The sequence below is a fragment of the Gopherus flavomarginatus genome, chromosome 3 (genome assembly GCF_025201925.1).
Source record: "Gopherus flavomarginatus isolate rGopFla2 chromosome 3, rGopFla2.mat.asm, whole genome shotgun sequence".
NCBI classification, from domain to species: domain Eukaryota; kingdom Metazoa; phylum Chordata; order Testudines; family Testudinidae; genus Gopherus; species Gopherus flavomarginatus.
The window spans coordinates 240,966,740-240,984,797 of record NC_066619.1 but is presented as its reverse complement, the minus strand read 5'-3'; the positions used below and the strand labels follow the sequence as shown (position 1 = coordinate 240,984,797).

Below are 18,058 nucleotides of genomic sequence, written 5' to 3'. Positions count from 1 at the left end.
CCATCCTCCAGCCCTCTACCCTGACCCCCCCTCACACCCTAGCTCCCTGCACACACATCCCCACAACCTCAGCCCTCATGCTGGCACCCTCCACACATGCCCAGCCCCCCACACCCCCTGCCCTGACTCCTGCACCCCCCTTACATGCCCCCTGCCCTGACTCCCCACACATACCCAGCCCCCCCACACCCCATGCCCTGGCTCTTGCACTCCTCACATCTCCACCCTCAACTCTGAGCACCAAATGGAAGCTCCTGCACACACACCCCCCACACATTCCCACCTGTACCCCTTGCACCAAATGGGAGCTGCCCAGGTAAGCACTCCACATCCAAAACCTCCTGCCCCAACCCTGCCAGCCTAGGTGAATGGAAGAGCAGCATTTTAAATGAAGCTTCTTAAAACATTTTGAAAACCTTGTTTACTTTAAATACAACAGTAGTTTAGTTATATAAGATATAGACTTATAGAGCGAGACCTTCTAAAAAGCGTTCAAGTGTATTACCGGCACGCGAAACCTTAAGTTAAAGTGCATAAATGGAGACTCAGCACATAATTCTGAAAGGTTGCCGACCCCTGGTCTACAGTTTCACAATCTGCTTTAAAAGTTCCCCCATCTTTAATATATATATATATATAGATATAGATATAGATATAGATATAGATATATAGATATAGATATAGATATATAGAGAGAGATATATACACACACGGCATACAGATAGTACAGCTCTCAGAATGTGACTGTTCCGAGCAATGGCATTTCTGTATTGAAAATAAACAGCTAGAGTTTGCTGCTGTTTAAAACAAAATCAGCAGAGGCCATCTGGCTCTAGACAAGTTGCCAACTTGGCCCTCAGGTGGATAAAATTTGGAGAGTCAAAATTTAAATATGGAAAACTTCCACATGATCAACTTCTTGGTACTATGTATCTAGCTCCTTAAAAATTATAAAAGCACTGTATCTAAGCTTCCTAAAAGTGTAAAAAAATTGCTGCTTCAGCGAACATGTCAAAGGAACCAGTGGGACTGAGGAAGCTTTCCTCTCTTGATACTCTGTTGTCCTTTATAACAACTAAGCTTTCAAACTGTCTGTGAGTATGTTGGGACTGAAGTGCATACTGAAAGTTTTTCTGTGTATGTTGGTATTGCCACTGACAACAAAAAATGAAACCTTCCTTTTAAATAAGATAACCTATTTATACAGGGCATCACCTGTCTTACTACTGAACAAATTAGGACCTTTGAGTGACAAATCCAACACTGCAAACCAATCACAAGAGGTCCAGGCAAATGTTCTTGACTAAAATGCCTCTGGTAAAAAATAATGGTCAAACCAGCAGACCCAAGAAATGGCATCTGACATCTAATTTATACTCGGACAATTATTATACATGAAACGATGACAAAGAACAGCAAAGAATCCTGTGGCACCTTATAGACTAACAGACGTTTTGGAGCATGAGCTTTCATGGGTGAATACTCACTTTGTCGTATTCACCCACGAAAGCTCATGCTCCAAAACGTCTGTTAGTCTATAAGGTGCCACAGGATTCTTTGCTGCTTTTACAGATCGAGACTAACACAGCTACCCCTCTGATACTTGACAAAGAACAGACACCTTTACAAAAACACATTGCAGAATACACATACAATCTTCAAAAGGAATGTTCTTGGAAGCCAAAAAAAATCTATAAGGTAGGTAAGGTTTTGTTATTCATAAAATGCTTCAGTAGAGTTGGAAGACAAAGTACAGGAGCTCTACATTAAACAAGACTTAGAAGAATTTCACAAAAAGACTATTATAGAGATCATGTTTGACTGCCATCACCCAAAGAAGGAACAATATTAAGTGAATAAATGTACTCTTAGTAACTGAGTTGTTGATTCTAAAGTTTATCTAGGAGCTCTCTATGCACGTTAGCTAAAAAGACATTTTATGTAACATGAAACTAAAGTGGTCACATAAAACTACATTAAGGGTATGTCTGTACTACCTGCCAGATCGGCAGCCAGCTATGGTCGATTTATTGCGTCTAGTCTAGATGCGGTAAATTGACCCCCGAGTCTTCTCCCATTGACTCTGGTACTCCACCAGGGTGAGAGGTGCATGCGGAGTCGACGGGGGAGCGTTAGCAGTCGACTCACCGAAGTGAAGACAGTGCAGTGAGTAGATCTAAGTACATCGACTTCAGCTAAGTGAATAAATTGCGTAACTTGGATCGATTCCGCCCCCCAGTGCAGACCAGGCCTAAGTTACTTTGAGAGGCCACCACCTCTGAATGGCTAGTTAAGCCCAAATATGTTACATATAAAATCCAGTTGTTCCATATCCTTACCACACAGACATCTGCCTGTTTACATGAACATGTAGGGCTGATTAACAACTCGAGCTGAGATCGAAGTTTCTCATCATCCCCAAGAACCTGATTGAATTTCTTCACAAAATCTTGTGCTTTTCCAGGATCTGGAAGGTTTTCTATATTATTAAATAAAATTGAAACATAAGATAAACCTACAACTTGTAACTCAGCACTATTTAATTATTTCAATATTTGTAATTATGCAAACTTCAGGTACACTATAACAACTATTTACAGAACAAATTAACACACTCACTTGCTATGGTCATCAGCTTTCCAAACATGGCACTACTATTTGCTTCCGACTGGGGGAGAGAGGAAAACAAACATCAGTGATGTTCCCTACAGATAATATGCTATATTACACGCTTCATTTAATCTGTCACTACTTTTGTTGCAGCCTTATCCATTCTAATTTTTTAGAGTAACAGACAAAAAAGAAAGACGATGGTATTAATAACAAGTGTTACACTAAAAAAACTGCAGAATTAATAGGTAGCATACAGTCTGCCTTTTGTAATAAGACAGAACTACAACAAGCCACTGAAACATGATAAACCAAACATAAATTTTCATCTACAGTTTCAGGATACAGCCTATACGGAGAATTCAAGCAACATCCTATCCTACTAAAATATCCTTTGAACTCTGCTTTAACATGAAGAAATTATAATTATTTTGATATTACAGCATTTTTCATTTAAGAATCTTAAAACACTTCATAGTGATTTAAGCAAAAGGTAGAAACTGACAATAAAATATTACATGTGACTTTTTGACTCCTTAAGAAGTTTTTAGTTGGTAACAGAAACTCATGATAAATCATGTAGATCCCTATAGGTGAGACAGTTACTTACAGAAAGTGATTTTTAAAATATCTGCTTTTTATTTCTACTTAATGAAAGACCAACATTTTGTGAGTGTAAACCAAAACAGCAAAATAACACATTAAGCAAAAAAAATTAGCTCTATGTAAATTAGCTCTAATGACAAAACAGTAAGTTTTTAAAAACCGTACAGTGGGCTGCTTATGCAAGTCCAATAATTCCCGTACATGACTCCTAAGCATATTCTGGCACTTCCACATCTCATTCAGTGCTCTGGAAGGGGAAGGAAAAAGAATGACAATCACGTTCCTTCAAATGCTGTAAGAATGTGCTAGTTTTATTGAGTTAGTAAAGCATATGCTTATTATTATTAGCTGAGCTTATATTTTTCACATCTACAACATCTGTCAGACACTAGAAAGGCGTTGTATCAAATGCTACACTAACTGGGGTTACAAGTTTCAAGCATAGTGGACTAGATTTTGTTTCATATATAACAACAACGTAATCCAGAACATCTCCATTGATTTCAGTGGAGCTGCTCAAGATTTATACTGGTGAAACTGAAACCAGAACCTGGTCCAATATCTTTGTCAGAGCTTTCAACTTCCACAAAGCCTTAAAAATCCACACCAAGGAAACTTCCCAACCTCAAAAACAAACATCACTCCCTCCCCCTCCCGCCCCAAAAAAACTAAAATAGAATTAAGTGTGTTTCTTATAAGAGAAATTTTTTTCAAAGAGAATATTTTAGTTAAAAATTGAAACCTCTAAAGTAGAAAACTTGAAGCTATGGTTCCTAAGCCCAATCCTAGCTCTGTCCCTCTACCTGAATTAATCCTTTAATCAATGTCCTCCCAAACATTTTTCCCTTCTAAGACAAATCAGTCGCACTATACTACAAAACTTGTCTACAAAAGACAAACTCACATCAGACTCAACCCTCCACTATATCACCCTCAGACTAATATACCAAGATTATAACATTTGGTATCAGTTACGACATACAAGCCAGAGACAACACCATCTCCCTACTGTCCATCCACCTATATCCAATCTGCTCTAGACAAGATATTACAGAATGTCCCATTCTCTCACACACAAAAAAAAACTGAAATAATATTCTCCACATTCACACAGGCCACAGATTCATTTGCATTCTGTTCAACTTACACATTGAATAGACAGAAGTCTCATAATACTAATTACCCATACCGAAAACCTTATAACTCTTTTAAAAGCCATACTGCAGCCCTAAAATTGTTACTAAATTGATGTTTTGAATTTTGTTCAACTACATCTTTCTTGCACATTACTTTCAATCTTGCAACCGGGTAACCAATCTTATTCAAAATAACTGAAGTCAGAGTTTGTTACTCTTGATTTAAAGTTTTCAGTGAATTTTACAATTGGATCAAAATACCCCCTAACATCAAGGGATCCTGTTTTATTGTAGTTATCCATCTGGAATCAGCATTTAAAAATATGTGTACTTAAAAATACTTTGAAACTATAGATGCAAACAATATTGGTAATTCTTTATTTATTATTGTATTGTTCATCTTGTGATAGTACAGTGCGGGATCTGGATGACAGATGCTGTACAAATACTATGGAGGACATGGTACCTGCACAGAGAAGTTTCCAATCTAAGAAACAGTTAAAAAATAAAAATCAGTTAATTTCACCAGCTATTAATGTCTAAATCCAGGAGAGTTAGTCAAGTAATTTGAGAACTCTAACAAGAACCTCAAGTCTTGTCATTACCAATACTTTGACTATGAGCTAGCAATAAAGACTGATCATTTTCTATCAAAAAGCATATGCTGGAAAAGACTCAAAAGAAAGATGTATTTTAAGAGCATCTAAGCAGCCTACTTTTCTACCTCTACTCACTTGACTGCATTTGGATCCAAGCTAGCATATAAATAGTATAAGCATTTCATTCTCTCTTCTGTTTCCAAATTGTGTGGGACAAGATACTGGGCAAAGATTTTCTCTACCAGTAACCTGCAGAAAAGAGAAAAAGTTAAAATAAATTTTTAATACCGTACATTTCCAATGTCATCCATAACGTTCAGATCAATTGTAAAACAAAAATCCTGACCTCCTGAGGTCCCTTGTAGCCCTATATTTCTATGATTTTAAGCTACACTGGCACTGGAACCTTTTCCAGCCTAAATGAGTGGAAGTAAGTAGTAACTATCTGCCTTCCACAGGTCTCCTTCTTACTGCTATTGGAAAGGTGTGAAAAATGCCCAGATAAACTCTCCTCCATTCCTTCAGATGCCAAGAAAAATGGGCCTTAATCCCTCAAGATTATTCTCCTTTCTCCCTCTAGATTTTTCTAATAACTAGTCTCAGGATCTATCCTTGTCACCATTCTCATTTAAAGGGGAACAGGAAGAGTATGCACACCCATAGAGTAAAAAACACAAAAGAAGAATACAATAAGAAGCTGAAGAAAAGGTAGAATTAGCAAAATGTCTCAAAAGGTAAGGATAGTATTTAAGAAACAGAAACATAATGTATTTAAAACTGCTGATATTTATATTAAAAAAACTGAGAACAAATAACACTGAAAAAGATGGAGGTAAGCATACACCAAGATATACTCGAGAAAAAAAAGAGTGAAGGGAAAACAAAGTTAAATTTCTCAACTTTTTTTTAATGGAAACTTTGATTAAAGAACTTCACAGTAAAGTAGTTGCAGTTTATATGATTATATGGAAATAAAATACAAAAACATGCACTGCACAACAGATAAGCTTTAATAATACAGTGATATAACTGCATACCAAAAAATACATTAAAAGAACATTTTTAGGGTTGCAAAGTCAAGCTTTAAAATGTTAGGCAGTGACAAAATTAAGGCTGTCTGTGTAACCTTCATTCTGCGTGTGTGTGATGATACACACATGATCACATATTATTTCTCTGTTCCCTCTCCAGTTTTATTCAGTGCACAGGATGGATAGTGCTCAAGGACTGAGATAGCTGTTCAATAACTCTTTTTATCCTCATCATTCAGTGTGGCCTGAGGATTTTCACAGAAGAGGAACAGAGTCACAGAGGAAATTACCAAAATTTGCATTTACACTAATCTGAGACACACAGGGCCTGATTTTCAGATGACATAGCATTTTAATAGTACTCTATAAGCTTAAAGCACTGTACAAGCATTAAGTCAAGCCCTGCAACACTAAATTTGAGGGTTATGGGTAAGTATTCTTAACATTCATTTACAGATGGGGAAACTGAAACAAGACAAACAAAATCATTTACCACACCACCAAACAGCAAGTCAGTTGCAGAGCTAGGATTGGAACTCAGTGCCTTTTCAGCCCCAGCACAGGTTCATCCCACCAAACCACACTGCTCTACTATCAGAGGGGATGAGAATTCACAGCTCTCATTGACTTCAGCACCTCTACAAATCAAGCCCCAATTTTTTTCCAAGTTGGGCACTCAGAAAATAAGGATCATACAACTAGTGGGCATCTGGAAAAATGTTGGTCTAAATGATTTGCCCAGCATCACAAAAGGAATCTATGGCAGGAACAGAAACCTAATCTCCTCAGTGGCATTCAGCTGCCTTAACCATGAGAAAATTCTGTGACAGACTGACAATATCCTATATTATCCTGAACAAACCTTACAGAATTAAAATAAACTTTACTGAATGAAGTTTAATCTTACTGAATTAGGATTAACACTTTTGGAGCTCATTGCATTGCAAATGCAAATGTTTATGTACTATTGTGAGAGTGTATCGAATTTAGCAGAAAAACAAGATTAACGAAATAAGTGGAAAGTATTAGGAAGTTCAAAGGTCTTTTTGGAACAATACACATGAAGTGGATTTCTTTCGGAAACACACTGAGGTGAGGGGAATGCAAATTCTCTCTCTCAAGCCAACCTTCTGAAGATATACACAGGGTCTCTCTCCCCAAGGTATACTACCTACCTGCTTCTGGAAACTCCAGTTCAAAGACCCCTGGGCTCTATAAAAAGGGAACTGAATATGTTATGAGGGTGCTTGTTCTGAGCTGAAGCCACAAGGATGCCCCTAGAATGAGGTATTAAAAGACTGCATTTGCCAGAGCCCATGTGAGAGTTACATGAACTCTGGTAAGCTTATTAGCATAGGTTTCAGAGTAGCAGCCATGTTAGTCTGTATCTGCAAAAAGAAAAGGAGTAAAGTGGAGTACTTTAAAGACTAAATTTATTTGAGCATAAGCTTTCATGGGCTACAGCCCACTTCATCGGATGCATGCAGTGGAAAATACAGTAGGAGGATATATATACACACAGAGAACATGAAACAATGGGTGTTACCATGCACACTCTAACAAGAGTGAGCAGTTAAGGTGACATACATCCGACGAAGTGGGTATTCACTCACGAAAACTCATGCTCCAATACATCTGACAAGGTGCCACAGGACTCTTTGCTGCTTTTACAGATCCAGACTAACACAGCTATACCTCTGACAGTTAAGGTGAGCTATTACCAGCAGGAGAGAAAAAAAACTTTTTGTAGTGGTAATCAAAATGGTCCATTTGCAGCAGTTGACAAGAAAGCGTGAGGAACAATAGGTGGGGGGGAAATAAAAATTAATTTGCAAAAAGCCAAGAGTGGGTGCCCTCGCTGAATCACTGATGGGAAAATACAGGTGCAGTTGCCATGACGTGACACACACTTTCTCCTCTTTCTGTTCCCTGCCTCATTCATTCTACAATTCTAATTTTTGCAACAAGTGAGGCAAGGTTTTTAAAGACAACCACCTCATTCACTAGGCAACACTGATTTATTCCCTGCACACTATCCATCTTGTGCACTGAAGGAGGGCATGGGTCCCGTAAAAAAAAAAAAAAAAAAGTACCTCATGTAATTAAAGACTGTATTATTATGCATACCTATGAAAGCAGAATTAAGGTTGCACAGAGAATGATGGATTTTAGCAGTCACTCTTAGCAACATTCACTGACCCAATCCCCCCCACAAAGAAACAAAAACTGAGTATAGGAGAAACAAAAAGTACCATAGTCTGTTTCTAAGCAGTAGTCAGTCAGTTTAAGAAAGAAAAAGCTAGCCATCATCTCAGATCCAGCTCCAAGTTTACAATTTAGGGCTAGATACAAAAAAACCTGATCATCCTAAATAGCTTAGAGCAAGTAATCACTAATCGGAGATGCTAGAGAAGGGAGTGTTGAATTAATTCCAAATCTATTTGCAACACTTGCAGCACTAATGAGGACATTAGTATCTTCTAACAACTTCCTTGGGATAACCGCACACTTTTGTTCTTTAGAATATTTCTTATAGCTATACAATTAAATTTATGAAGGCTTAAGTTGACTCACTTGTCATCAATGCTATTCTGATAATATATGTGCAAAAGTTTATCCTTTATCCAGCTCACTTTCTCTGCAGCATCTTTGCCAGCCTCAGCATGAAGACAATACTTCTTGTATAGCTGGGCAAGTCCCATCATAGCTTCTTTTCTTACTCGCCACTTAAAAGAAAAAAATGTTTATTAAATATCTATCACAAACACACAATATATACTCAATGCAATGAAGTGAGAGAGATAAAGTTAACAGACAGATGCAGCAAACACTCAACTTTAATTCATGTAAGCAAACAGAACAGAATAATGGTTCATTTACTTAGGTATTACTGTCTCCTACATAATGATCTACATTGGAAGCTTCAGAAGATCAAACTTTTCCTCTCCTTCCACCCCAAAGAAGTTCATAAAGCTTCAATTGTGTAATTTGTACTTTAGGAGAGAATTTCTTCCACATCTCAGCTAATCCCGAAGTATGAGAGAATTTATAGTGCTTGTGATAGACTGACAATATCCTGAATTTATTTTTACTGAATTACGTTAAACCTTGCTGAACTACGGTTAATACTTTGAGGGCATATTATATTAGAAATGCAAATATTTATGTACTATTGTGAGATTTATAGAAATTCTTTAGCAGAAAGATTAATGCAATCTCTGAAAGATATCCTGAAGTTCAAAGGTCTTTTTGGAACAATAGGTATAATAAGGATTCCTAGTAAGTGTCTTGCAGTGAGAGGGATGCAAATTCTTCCCTCAGAAGACAACCTTTTGAACATATGCCCTGAGAGAGACACTCATCGTGTACTAATTACCTGCATCTGGAAACTCCGGATCAAAGACCCTGAAAGTGGAAACTTAACAGGTTATGAGTACGACTGTTCTTAGCTCAAGCTGTGATAAACTGATAACCACAAGGACTCTCCAGGGTCAGGTTAAAGGACTTATCTTTCCAGAATCCATGTTAGGGCTGGGGTTAATTCTAGTAAGCTATTACCATATGGGAGCTTGGAGTCTGTTCCTTTGATTTCTCATCCCAAAGCCACTCACTAAAGCTGACTGACCCAAGAGTCTCTTCCTGAGGAAAGGAAAATTCCCTAGCTGGCCTAGATGTTTGGGCAAATGGGAACTTGAGCCAACTTTCAAAGCCTGTCCCAAAACTTTCCTTCAGTAAGCATCTTCCTAGAGAATTGAGATGAGAAGGCACCATTGAAGTTGGAGTCTCTAAGATAAAAAGTGAGCTGTTTCAACAAAAGAGGAAAGTATTTGAACCATTTCTGCAGTGTCCGTTTTACAAGCAGGCTGGGTCTTTAGAAAAAGAGCTCTCATGGAGGACTCTCATGGATCAGAAGCTTTTAGTTACCCTCTCCTGGAAGCACTAAGACAACTTATACCAATTAAACAGAACAAAGTCAGTAGTCTACAAAATCTATACTAGCTGAATAGCTGAATAAAAAGAGTGGCCAAAAAAGAATCAGGCCTGGTCTATACTACGTGTTTAATCCGATTTTAGCAGCGTTAAACCGATTTAACGCTGTACCCGTCCACACAACGAGGCCCTTTATATCGATATAAAGGGCTCTTTAAATGGTTTCTGTACTCCTCCGCAACGGGAGGAGTAGCGCTAAAATCGGTATTACCATATCGGAGTAGGGTTAATGTGGTCGCAAATCGACAGTATTGGCCTCTGGGCAGTATCCCACAGTGCACCATTGTGACCGCTCTGGACAGCAATCTCAACTCGGATTCACGGGCCAGGTATATAGGAAAAGCACCGCGAACTTTTGAATTTCATTTCCTGTTTGGCCAGCATGGAGCTCTGATCAGCACAGGTGACCACGCAGAGCTCATCAGCACAGGTAACAATGCAGTCTCCTGAGAATCGAAAAAGAGCTCCAGCATGGACCACACAGGAGGTACTGGAACTGATTGCTATATAGGGAGAGGATTCTGTGCTAACAGAACTCTGCTCCAAAAGACGAAATGAAAAAATATTTGAAAAAATGTCCAAGGCCATGACGGAGGAAGGCCACACCAGAGACTCAGTGCAGTGCAGACTGAAAGTTAAGGAGCTCGGACAAGCCTACCAGAAAATCAAAGAAGCAAATGAAAGGTCCGGGGCAGGGCCAAAAACATGCCGCTTCTATGCTGAGCTGCATGCAATTCTCAGGGGGTCCGCCACCACAACCCCACCCTTGTCCGTGGATTCAGAGGTGGGGGCGGTAATCTCAGCCACGGCTGAAGATTCTGCGGACGGGGAAGATAAGGAGGAGGAAGAGGAGGACGAGCTTGCACAGAGCACACAGCATTCCGTTATCCCCAAGAGACAGGAGCTTTTTCTCACCCAGATGGAATTACCCTCCCAAGCCACTAGCCCAGACAGTGAAGCCATGGAAGCCACCTCTGGTGAGTGTACCTTTGTAAATATAAAACATGGTTTAAAAGCAAGCGTTTTTTAATGATTGATTTGCCCTGAGGACTTGGGATGCATTCGCAGCCAGTACAGTTATTGGAAAAGTTTGTTAATATGTCTGGGGATGGAGCGGAAATCCTCCAGGGACATCTCCATGAAGTGCTCCTGGAGGTACTCCAAAAGCCTTTGCAGAAGGTTTCTGGGCAAGGCAGCCTTATTCCGTCCACCATGGTAGGACACTTTACCACGCCATGCATGTAGCAAGTAATCGGGCATCATTGCATGAGAAAGCATAGCTGCTTATGGTCCCAGTGATTGCTGGTATTCAAGAAACATCCGTTCTTTATCTCACTGTTATCCTCAGGAGAGTGATATCGTTCATGGTAACCTGGTTGAACTTCCGGAATTTAATTAACGGGACAGAGATGGCCATTCCTACTGGGCCGTTTGCCTGTTGCTTAAAAGAAATCCTTCCTTGCACGTAGCCAAGCAGGGGGAGGGGAATAGCGCGGAGCTTTTTCGCATTTGGCTATCAGGGATCTTCCCTGCTACCAGCCACGCGGTGGGGGGGGGTGGGGAAGGGAGGTGATTAGCAGTGATCTTCCACGATACTAGCCATGTGGTGGGGGGAGGGGTAAAGCGATCATCCTACAGAACTGGGGTGGGGGGGGAGCTGGCTTCTGCTGCTGCATGTTAACAGGAAAGAAGCATCACTGAACGGGATTTGCTTGGTTTTTGGGAAAGGAGGGCACTGTGTATATGAAGGCTGCAGAAGCCGAAAGACAATGGCTTACCAGGGCCGCATGCAAGCTGAATTCTGATGCCCAGATCTGCGTCTGTGAGATCTGTAACACCAGAGCCGCAGGCACTGAATATTAAGATGCAAAATGAGACCTTGCAGTGAAATCACATGTGCTATGTAAGGTGAATAGTGTTGTTCACTGTGAAAGAGTATAACCATTGTTCTGTAAAATGTATCTTTTTAAATACTTCTCTCCCTTTTTTCCCTCCCTCATGCAGCTGCACATTTTTCAAGTCTCCCTACTCCATCTCAGATAAGGCAGAGGAAAAAGAAGACGCGAGACGAAATGTTCTCGGAAATCATGGAAGTGACCCGCAATGAAAGAGCTCATCTGAATGAATGGAAGGACGTGGTATCAAATTACAGGAAAGATGCCAGTGAACGTGAGGACAGGAGGGGCACTCGAGATGAGAGGTGGCGCCAGGAAGATCAGAGGTGCAGGCAGGAAGATATGCGGTGGTGGGATGCAACGCTGGGGCTGCTGCGTGACCGAACTGATATCCTCCGATGTCTGGTGGAGCTTCAGGAAGAGCAGCGGGGTCACAGAGTGCCACTGCAGCCCCTGTGTAACCACCCTCACCACTCACCATGTTCCATATCTTCCTCACCCAAACGTGTAAGAACGCGTGGGAGAAGGATGCGTGCACCCGCCCACTCCACCCCCGTGGATAGCCCAACCAAAAGGCTGTTATTACATTGAAATGTTTTTAGTGGCCTTTTCCTTCCCTCCTATCCTCCTCCCAAACCACACCCGGGATACCTTGTCATTTCTCTCCCTCTTTTTATAATGACTTTTTAATAAAGAATACATGATTTTTAAACGATAGTGACTTTATTTCCTTAAACAAGCTGTAATCGAAGGGGGAGGATGGGTTCATCAAGGGGATGAGTCATTCGGGGGGGGGGGTCATCAAGGGGAAACAAACACAACAGTTACACCGTACCCTGGCCCGTGATGAAACTCGTTTTCAAAGCTTCTCTGATGCGCACCGCTTCCTGGTGTGTTCTTCAAATTGCCCTGGTGTCTGGCTGCGCGTCATCAGCAGCCAGGTGATTTGCCTCAGCCTCCCACCCCGCCATAAAGGTCTCCCCCTTACTCTCACACAGATTGTGGCGCACACAGCAAGCAGCAATAACAAAGGGGACATTGGTTTGGCTGAGGTCTGAGCGAGTCAGTAATGTGCGCCAGCATGCCTTTAAACGCACATTCTACCACCATTCTGCACTTGCTCAGCCTGTAGTTTAACAACTCCTGACTACTGTCCAGGCTGCCTGTGTATGGCCTCATGAGCCATGGCATCAAGTGGTAGGCTGGGTCATCCAGTATAACTACAGGCATTTCAACATCCCCAACTGTTATTTTCTGGTCTGGGAAGTAATTCCCTTGCTGCAGCCGTTTAAACAGAGTAGTGTTCCTGAAGACGCGAGCGTCATGAACCCTTCCTGGCCATCTCTCATGATGTTGGTGAAACGTCCCTTGTGATCCACCAGTGCTTGCAGCACCATTGAAAAGTTCCCCTTGCGGTTTATGTACTGGGTGCCCTGGTGCTCCGGTGCCAAGATAGGGATATGGGTTCCATCTATCGCCCCACCACAGTTAGGGAATCCCATTGCAGCAAAGCCATCCACTATGACCTGCACGTTTCCGAGAGTCACAACCTTTCATAGCAGCAGCTCAATGATTGCTTTGGCTACTTGCATCACAGCAGCCCCCACAGCAGATTTTCCCACTCCAAATTGATTCCCGACTGACCGGTAGCTGTCTGGCGTTGCAAGCTTCCCGAGGGCTATTGCCACTCGCTTCTCAACTGTGAGGGCTGCTCTCATCTTGGTATTATGGAGTTTCAGGAGAGGGGAAAGCAAGTCACAAAGTTCCATGAAAGTGCCCTTACGCATGCAAAAGTTTCGCAGCCACTGAGAATCGTCCCACACCTTCAAAACTATGCGGTCCCACCAGTCTGTGCTTGTTTCCTGGGCCCAAAATCAGCGTTCAATAGCTAGAACCTGCCCCATTACCAGCAGGATCTCCAAAGCACAGGGGCCCGCGGTTTGAGAGAATTCTGAGTCCATGTCCTCATCACTCTTGTCGCCGCTCTGCCGTAGCTGCTTCCTCCTCCTCGCCTGGCTTTGCAGGTCCCGGTTCAGCATAGACTGCACGAGAATGCGCGAGGTGTTTACAAAGTCCATGATTGCGGTATTGATCTGAGCAGGGTCCATGCTTGCTGCGCCATGGCGTCTGCACAGTTCACCCAGGAAAAAAGGTGCGAAATGGTTGTCTGCTGCTTTCAGTGAGGGAGGGGTGAGGCTGTACCCAGAACCACCCGTGACAATGTTTTTTGCCCCATTAGGCACTGGGATCTCAACCCAGCATTCCAAGGGATGAGGGAGACTGCGGGAACCCACAGCTACGGGATAGCTACTCACAGTGCAATGCTCCAGAAATTGATGCTAGCCTCGGACCATGGACGCACACCGCCGAATTAATGTGCCTAGTGTGGCCGCGTGCACTCGACTTTATACAATCTGTTTTACAAAACCGGTTTATGTAAAATTGAAATAATCCCGTAGTGTAGATGTACCCTCAGATGGAAGCAAATAGATGGACGTATGTCAAGAACAAGGGCTTGTCCAAGGGGAATAAGGCAAAAGCTGTACAAAAAAAATGCTGAGAGCTCACAAAAGTTATATGTCTCCCTACTCACTTTGAAAGACAACTAAAATACACAGAGTGAAAGCTTTTTAAAAACACCATGTTACACTACTGTTTACCTCAAATAGTTATGTGTGCATTGTAGCCATTTCGAGTCAACTGTCAATTTTTATTTCTCCCATAATTTAAGTCCATTAAGCTCTTTTCAGAGAGGAATCCCATAAAGAAACCACATCTAGAGCTGAAATTAGTCTTCACTGACAAGTTTCTGGGAGGGCGCCTGACTCCACACTGTCAGACTTCTGGCAAGTGAGGAACTGATGGTGAAATTTGCAACATTCCTGGCAGAATGATCTGATTTCCCTGATATATAGCCCCTGCTCAGACACACTGCCTGCATTTGAACAGTCTGCCTTCTAGTGAGAATTAATTTTGCCACTGCATTCTAATTAACTGCACAAAACTGTAACTCATATCCTCAATGCATAGAAGTTTCTGGTTTTGCCATTTTTTTCTTCATCAGTTGTATTTAAAGGTGGAGATTACTGCAACTGAAGTATTATACCTTACCCGTTTATCTAGTGTTCTTTCCCTTACAAAGCCCAGTAGCTGGTCATTGACTAAAGAAAGGTCTCTCTTCCCAGCCGTTATAATTGTAACAATGACATCATGTCGAATGGCTTCTTCTGGGTCATGTGATCTAACTTTCAAGTACTCTGTTACAAAAAAAAAAAAATCAACAATGGTAACCATGAAAAGTATACTCAAGTGCTTTTGTTGCAGATGCACAACAAATGACAGTTTATTAGGAAAATTAAAACTACACAAACCTCAGTCAAAATGTACAACTATATCGTCTACTACACATGAAACTGTATATAGTAATTCTCAGCCTCAAGATGTTTACAATATAAGTAATACATTTAAAATGTTGTAAATCATTAAAGGTTAGTTTGAGTCAGAAATGACAAAATTCCGAGTTAAGGTTGAAACTCAACTCACTGTGCTTCAATATTTTAGATTATGATGTTTGTAACATAGTGTTCTATAATGCCCTGAGGGAGCATTATTTCACAGAAGCATGATCCATCACAACAGACCAAATTAAGGATTTTATTTTAGTCATAGTGTAATCTTCTGTCAATTTAAATAGCATCATTAACATCTAAATATAGAAATTACCATCAAAATCCTATCTTTGCCTTAACACATTAATTTAAAAAATCTTGTAGAAAAGTCCTTTACAGTATATTTTTGAAAAAAATTCACAACACCATTCTGCAACAGCTCTGTGAGAGTTATGGTGTATCATACAGATACCAATTCTTCAATATACATATCAGAATCTTTAAAACTGTCTATTTAAACAGACTATACTGATTTTATAACTTTATAGTTACATACCTTTTAACAAGAATTTTTTTTTGCCATGTTCACTGTAATGATTACTTCAAAATTGTTACAGGGCCATTGTGTCATCAAGTATTCATGGACTACTTGAGTACATCAAATATAGACTCAACCTAGGCCACAACACAGCTCAAATTATGCAGTGTATGCGTGAAACTGGCCAATATCCAATAGAGACCCTAATGAGATCAAACTCATTTACAGTTACAACTTAAACCATTTCAGAACCAGAAAGTTTCCAAAGGTGAAAAGTTAGTATTCCCTAAACTACTAGCCAACCTATTAATTCCTTTAATCCCTTTTTTAATAAAATTCTAGAGAAACAGTGAATAGAAATTTAAGGATTTGCTTCCTGCCAATCACAATGCAAACTTAACTACGGAGTCACAACCGACATCTCTCTAATTAGACCACATATAAAGTTGAATAATTTTACCTTGAGACCCCCACTTATATTCTTCTACCTAAAATACTTTGAATACATCTTTCCAATGATTATTAATGAGGCCTGGTCTACATTCAAATCTTAGATCGACGGTGCTCAGGGCTATAGAAAATCCACATTTAAGCACCACAATTATGCTGATCTAATCCCTGGTGTAAATGAAGCTAGATCAACAGCAGCATTTCTCCGTCCAACCTAGTTACCATTGCTCAGGGAGGTGGAGTTCCTACAATAATGAAAATACCCCTTTCACTGCTGCAGTCTTTGTCTACACCACAAGATTAAAGTGGTAAAGCTATGGCACTGTAGCTATGCTACTATAGTTCCTGTAAGATGGATATAGCCCGAGAAAAGACCTGCTGAAGAATACAGACGTCTGAACAGCAAAACGTACACTACTGGCTAAATTGAGTCTTAGCAATAATGCTTTATTCCACATTTCCAAAATAAGGGAACCATTTTAAAAAACGGAAAATATAGACCTATTTGCCCACTTCGTAAAAATCTCATTCACCTTCAGCAATTATTCAAACATCACCTTCAGCAATTACTCAAAGTGTCCTGACTTTCAGTGGTGCTGAGCATTTAGTTCCTACTGAAGTCAGTGGGATCTATTGGTGCTCATCACCACTGAAAATGAGACAGAGAATGCTGAGCACATACCATATGATTATGGTATTAAAAAAAAAAAAAAAAAGGCAGGTGGGGCAAAGGGGGCTGAAAAATATTAAAATATGCCAAAGGATGTAACTGGTGTTTGTGTTATGTTCTTCTATCCCTACTTTCCAACTTTCACAATTTAAAACTGGCTGTAATGCTGGTCTGCAGGAGGAATTTAATCTTTAGATCATGGGTGGGATTTTGTAAATCAATGAAAGCAGAGTTAGGGAAATGCTAAGTACTTCTGAAAATCCCATTTCACATGCTCAATGGTTAACCTGCTCTGTCAGGGCCAAGATTCATCAAAATTTGAGATGATTAGGTTAAAACTAATTATATATAGGATAATTTCAGTTGGATCATCTTTGTTCTATAAAGCTGGCATCAAAATATACCCAGTGAGAAATGCCTACTTTTAAAAAACTCTCTCTTGCCTTCTACAGGAAAATCTAACTTAAATGAATGCCTTAGTTCTCCCCACCTAGCACAGGCAAGTCTGGTCTTAACATATTTCAGAACCATATTGCTATGTACTTGAAACAATTTCCTCCCTCATCCAAAAATTATTTTAAACTTTAAATTATGCATCTTACCAGTGAGGTCTTTTGCTAAATCCGGATGGTTCATTAAACAATGACTGGCAAATTTCACACTTTCTAATCTCACAGGGACATGGATATCATTAAATCTAGAGGGATGGAAAATGAAGCATGTTAAGTTTTTGGATTATCTTTAAAAATCAGTGTTTCTCTTTACATCGTCACATAAGTATGTTGAGAATGTGTTACTGTTACATCAACTGCATAAAAATCATTTTAGAGTACATAATAATACATAAAATAGAATTTGTCTTAATCTCCATTAGGTTTAAAAAAATGTAAAGCTCAAAATGCTTCTCATGGAAAAAAAGGGGGCAAAAAGTATCAGGATAGCAATAATACACTTAAATGGGGCCACGATTACACCCTTGAAGTGTTGAAAATAAGAATCCTCTAACATAATGCTGCACTTAAAATTGTTATTTACTTTAAAAAAACAAAGTAGTGGACATGCAAAAAATAAAAAAAAAACCCAACAAAAAACATATACAAATGTCTAGGGAGAGTGAAGTATTGTATAGGAGGTATTTAATAAA

The 18,058-nt window shown here is 40.1% G+C and overlaps 1 protein-coding gene across 4 annotated transcripts in view; it reads right to left on the bottom strand.

The window, feature by feature from the left end:
- PDS5A (PDS5 cohesin associated factor A) overlaps nucleotides 1–18,058 on the bottom strand; it is a 173,020-nt gene that overhangs the window by 59,615 nt on the left and 95,347 nt on the right. For all 4 annotated transcript variants that reach the window (XM_050947361.1, XM_050947358.1, XM_050947359.1 and 1 more), the window contains 7 exons: nucleotides 17,517–17,611; nucleotides 14,979–15,124; nucleotides 8,557–8,708; nucleotides 5,087–5,200; nucleotides 3,382–3,463; nucleotides 2,620–2,668; nucleotides 2,340–2,479 (listed from right to left, as the gene is read on the bottom strand). In XM_050947361.1, the coding sequence (XP_050803318.1) occupies nucleotides 2,340–2,479; nucleotides 2,620–2,668; nucleotides 3,382–3,463; nucleotides 5,087–5,200; nucleotides 8,557–8,708; nucleotides 14,979–15,124; nucleotides 17,517–17,611 (778 nt within the window). The remainder of the gene's footprint in view (nucleotides 1–2,339; nucleotides 2,480–2,619; nucleotides 2,669–3,381; nucleotides 3,464–5,086; nucleotides 5,201–8,556; nucleotides 8,709–14,978; nucleotides 15,125–17,516; nucleotides 17,612–18,058) is intronic.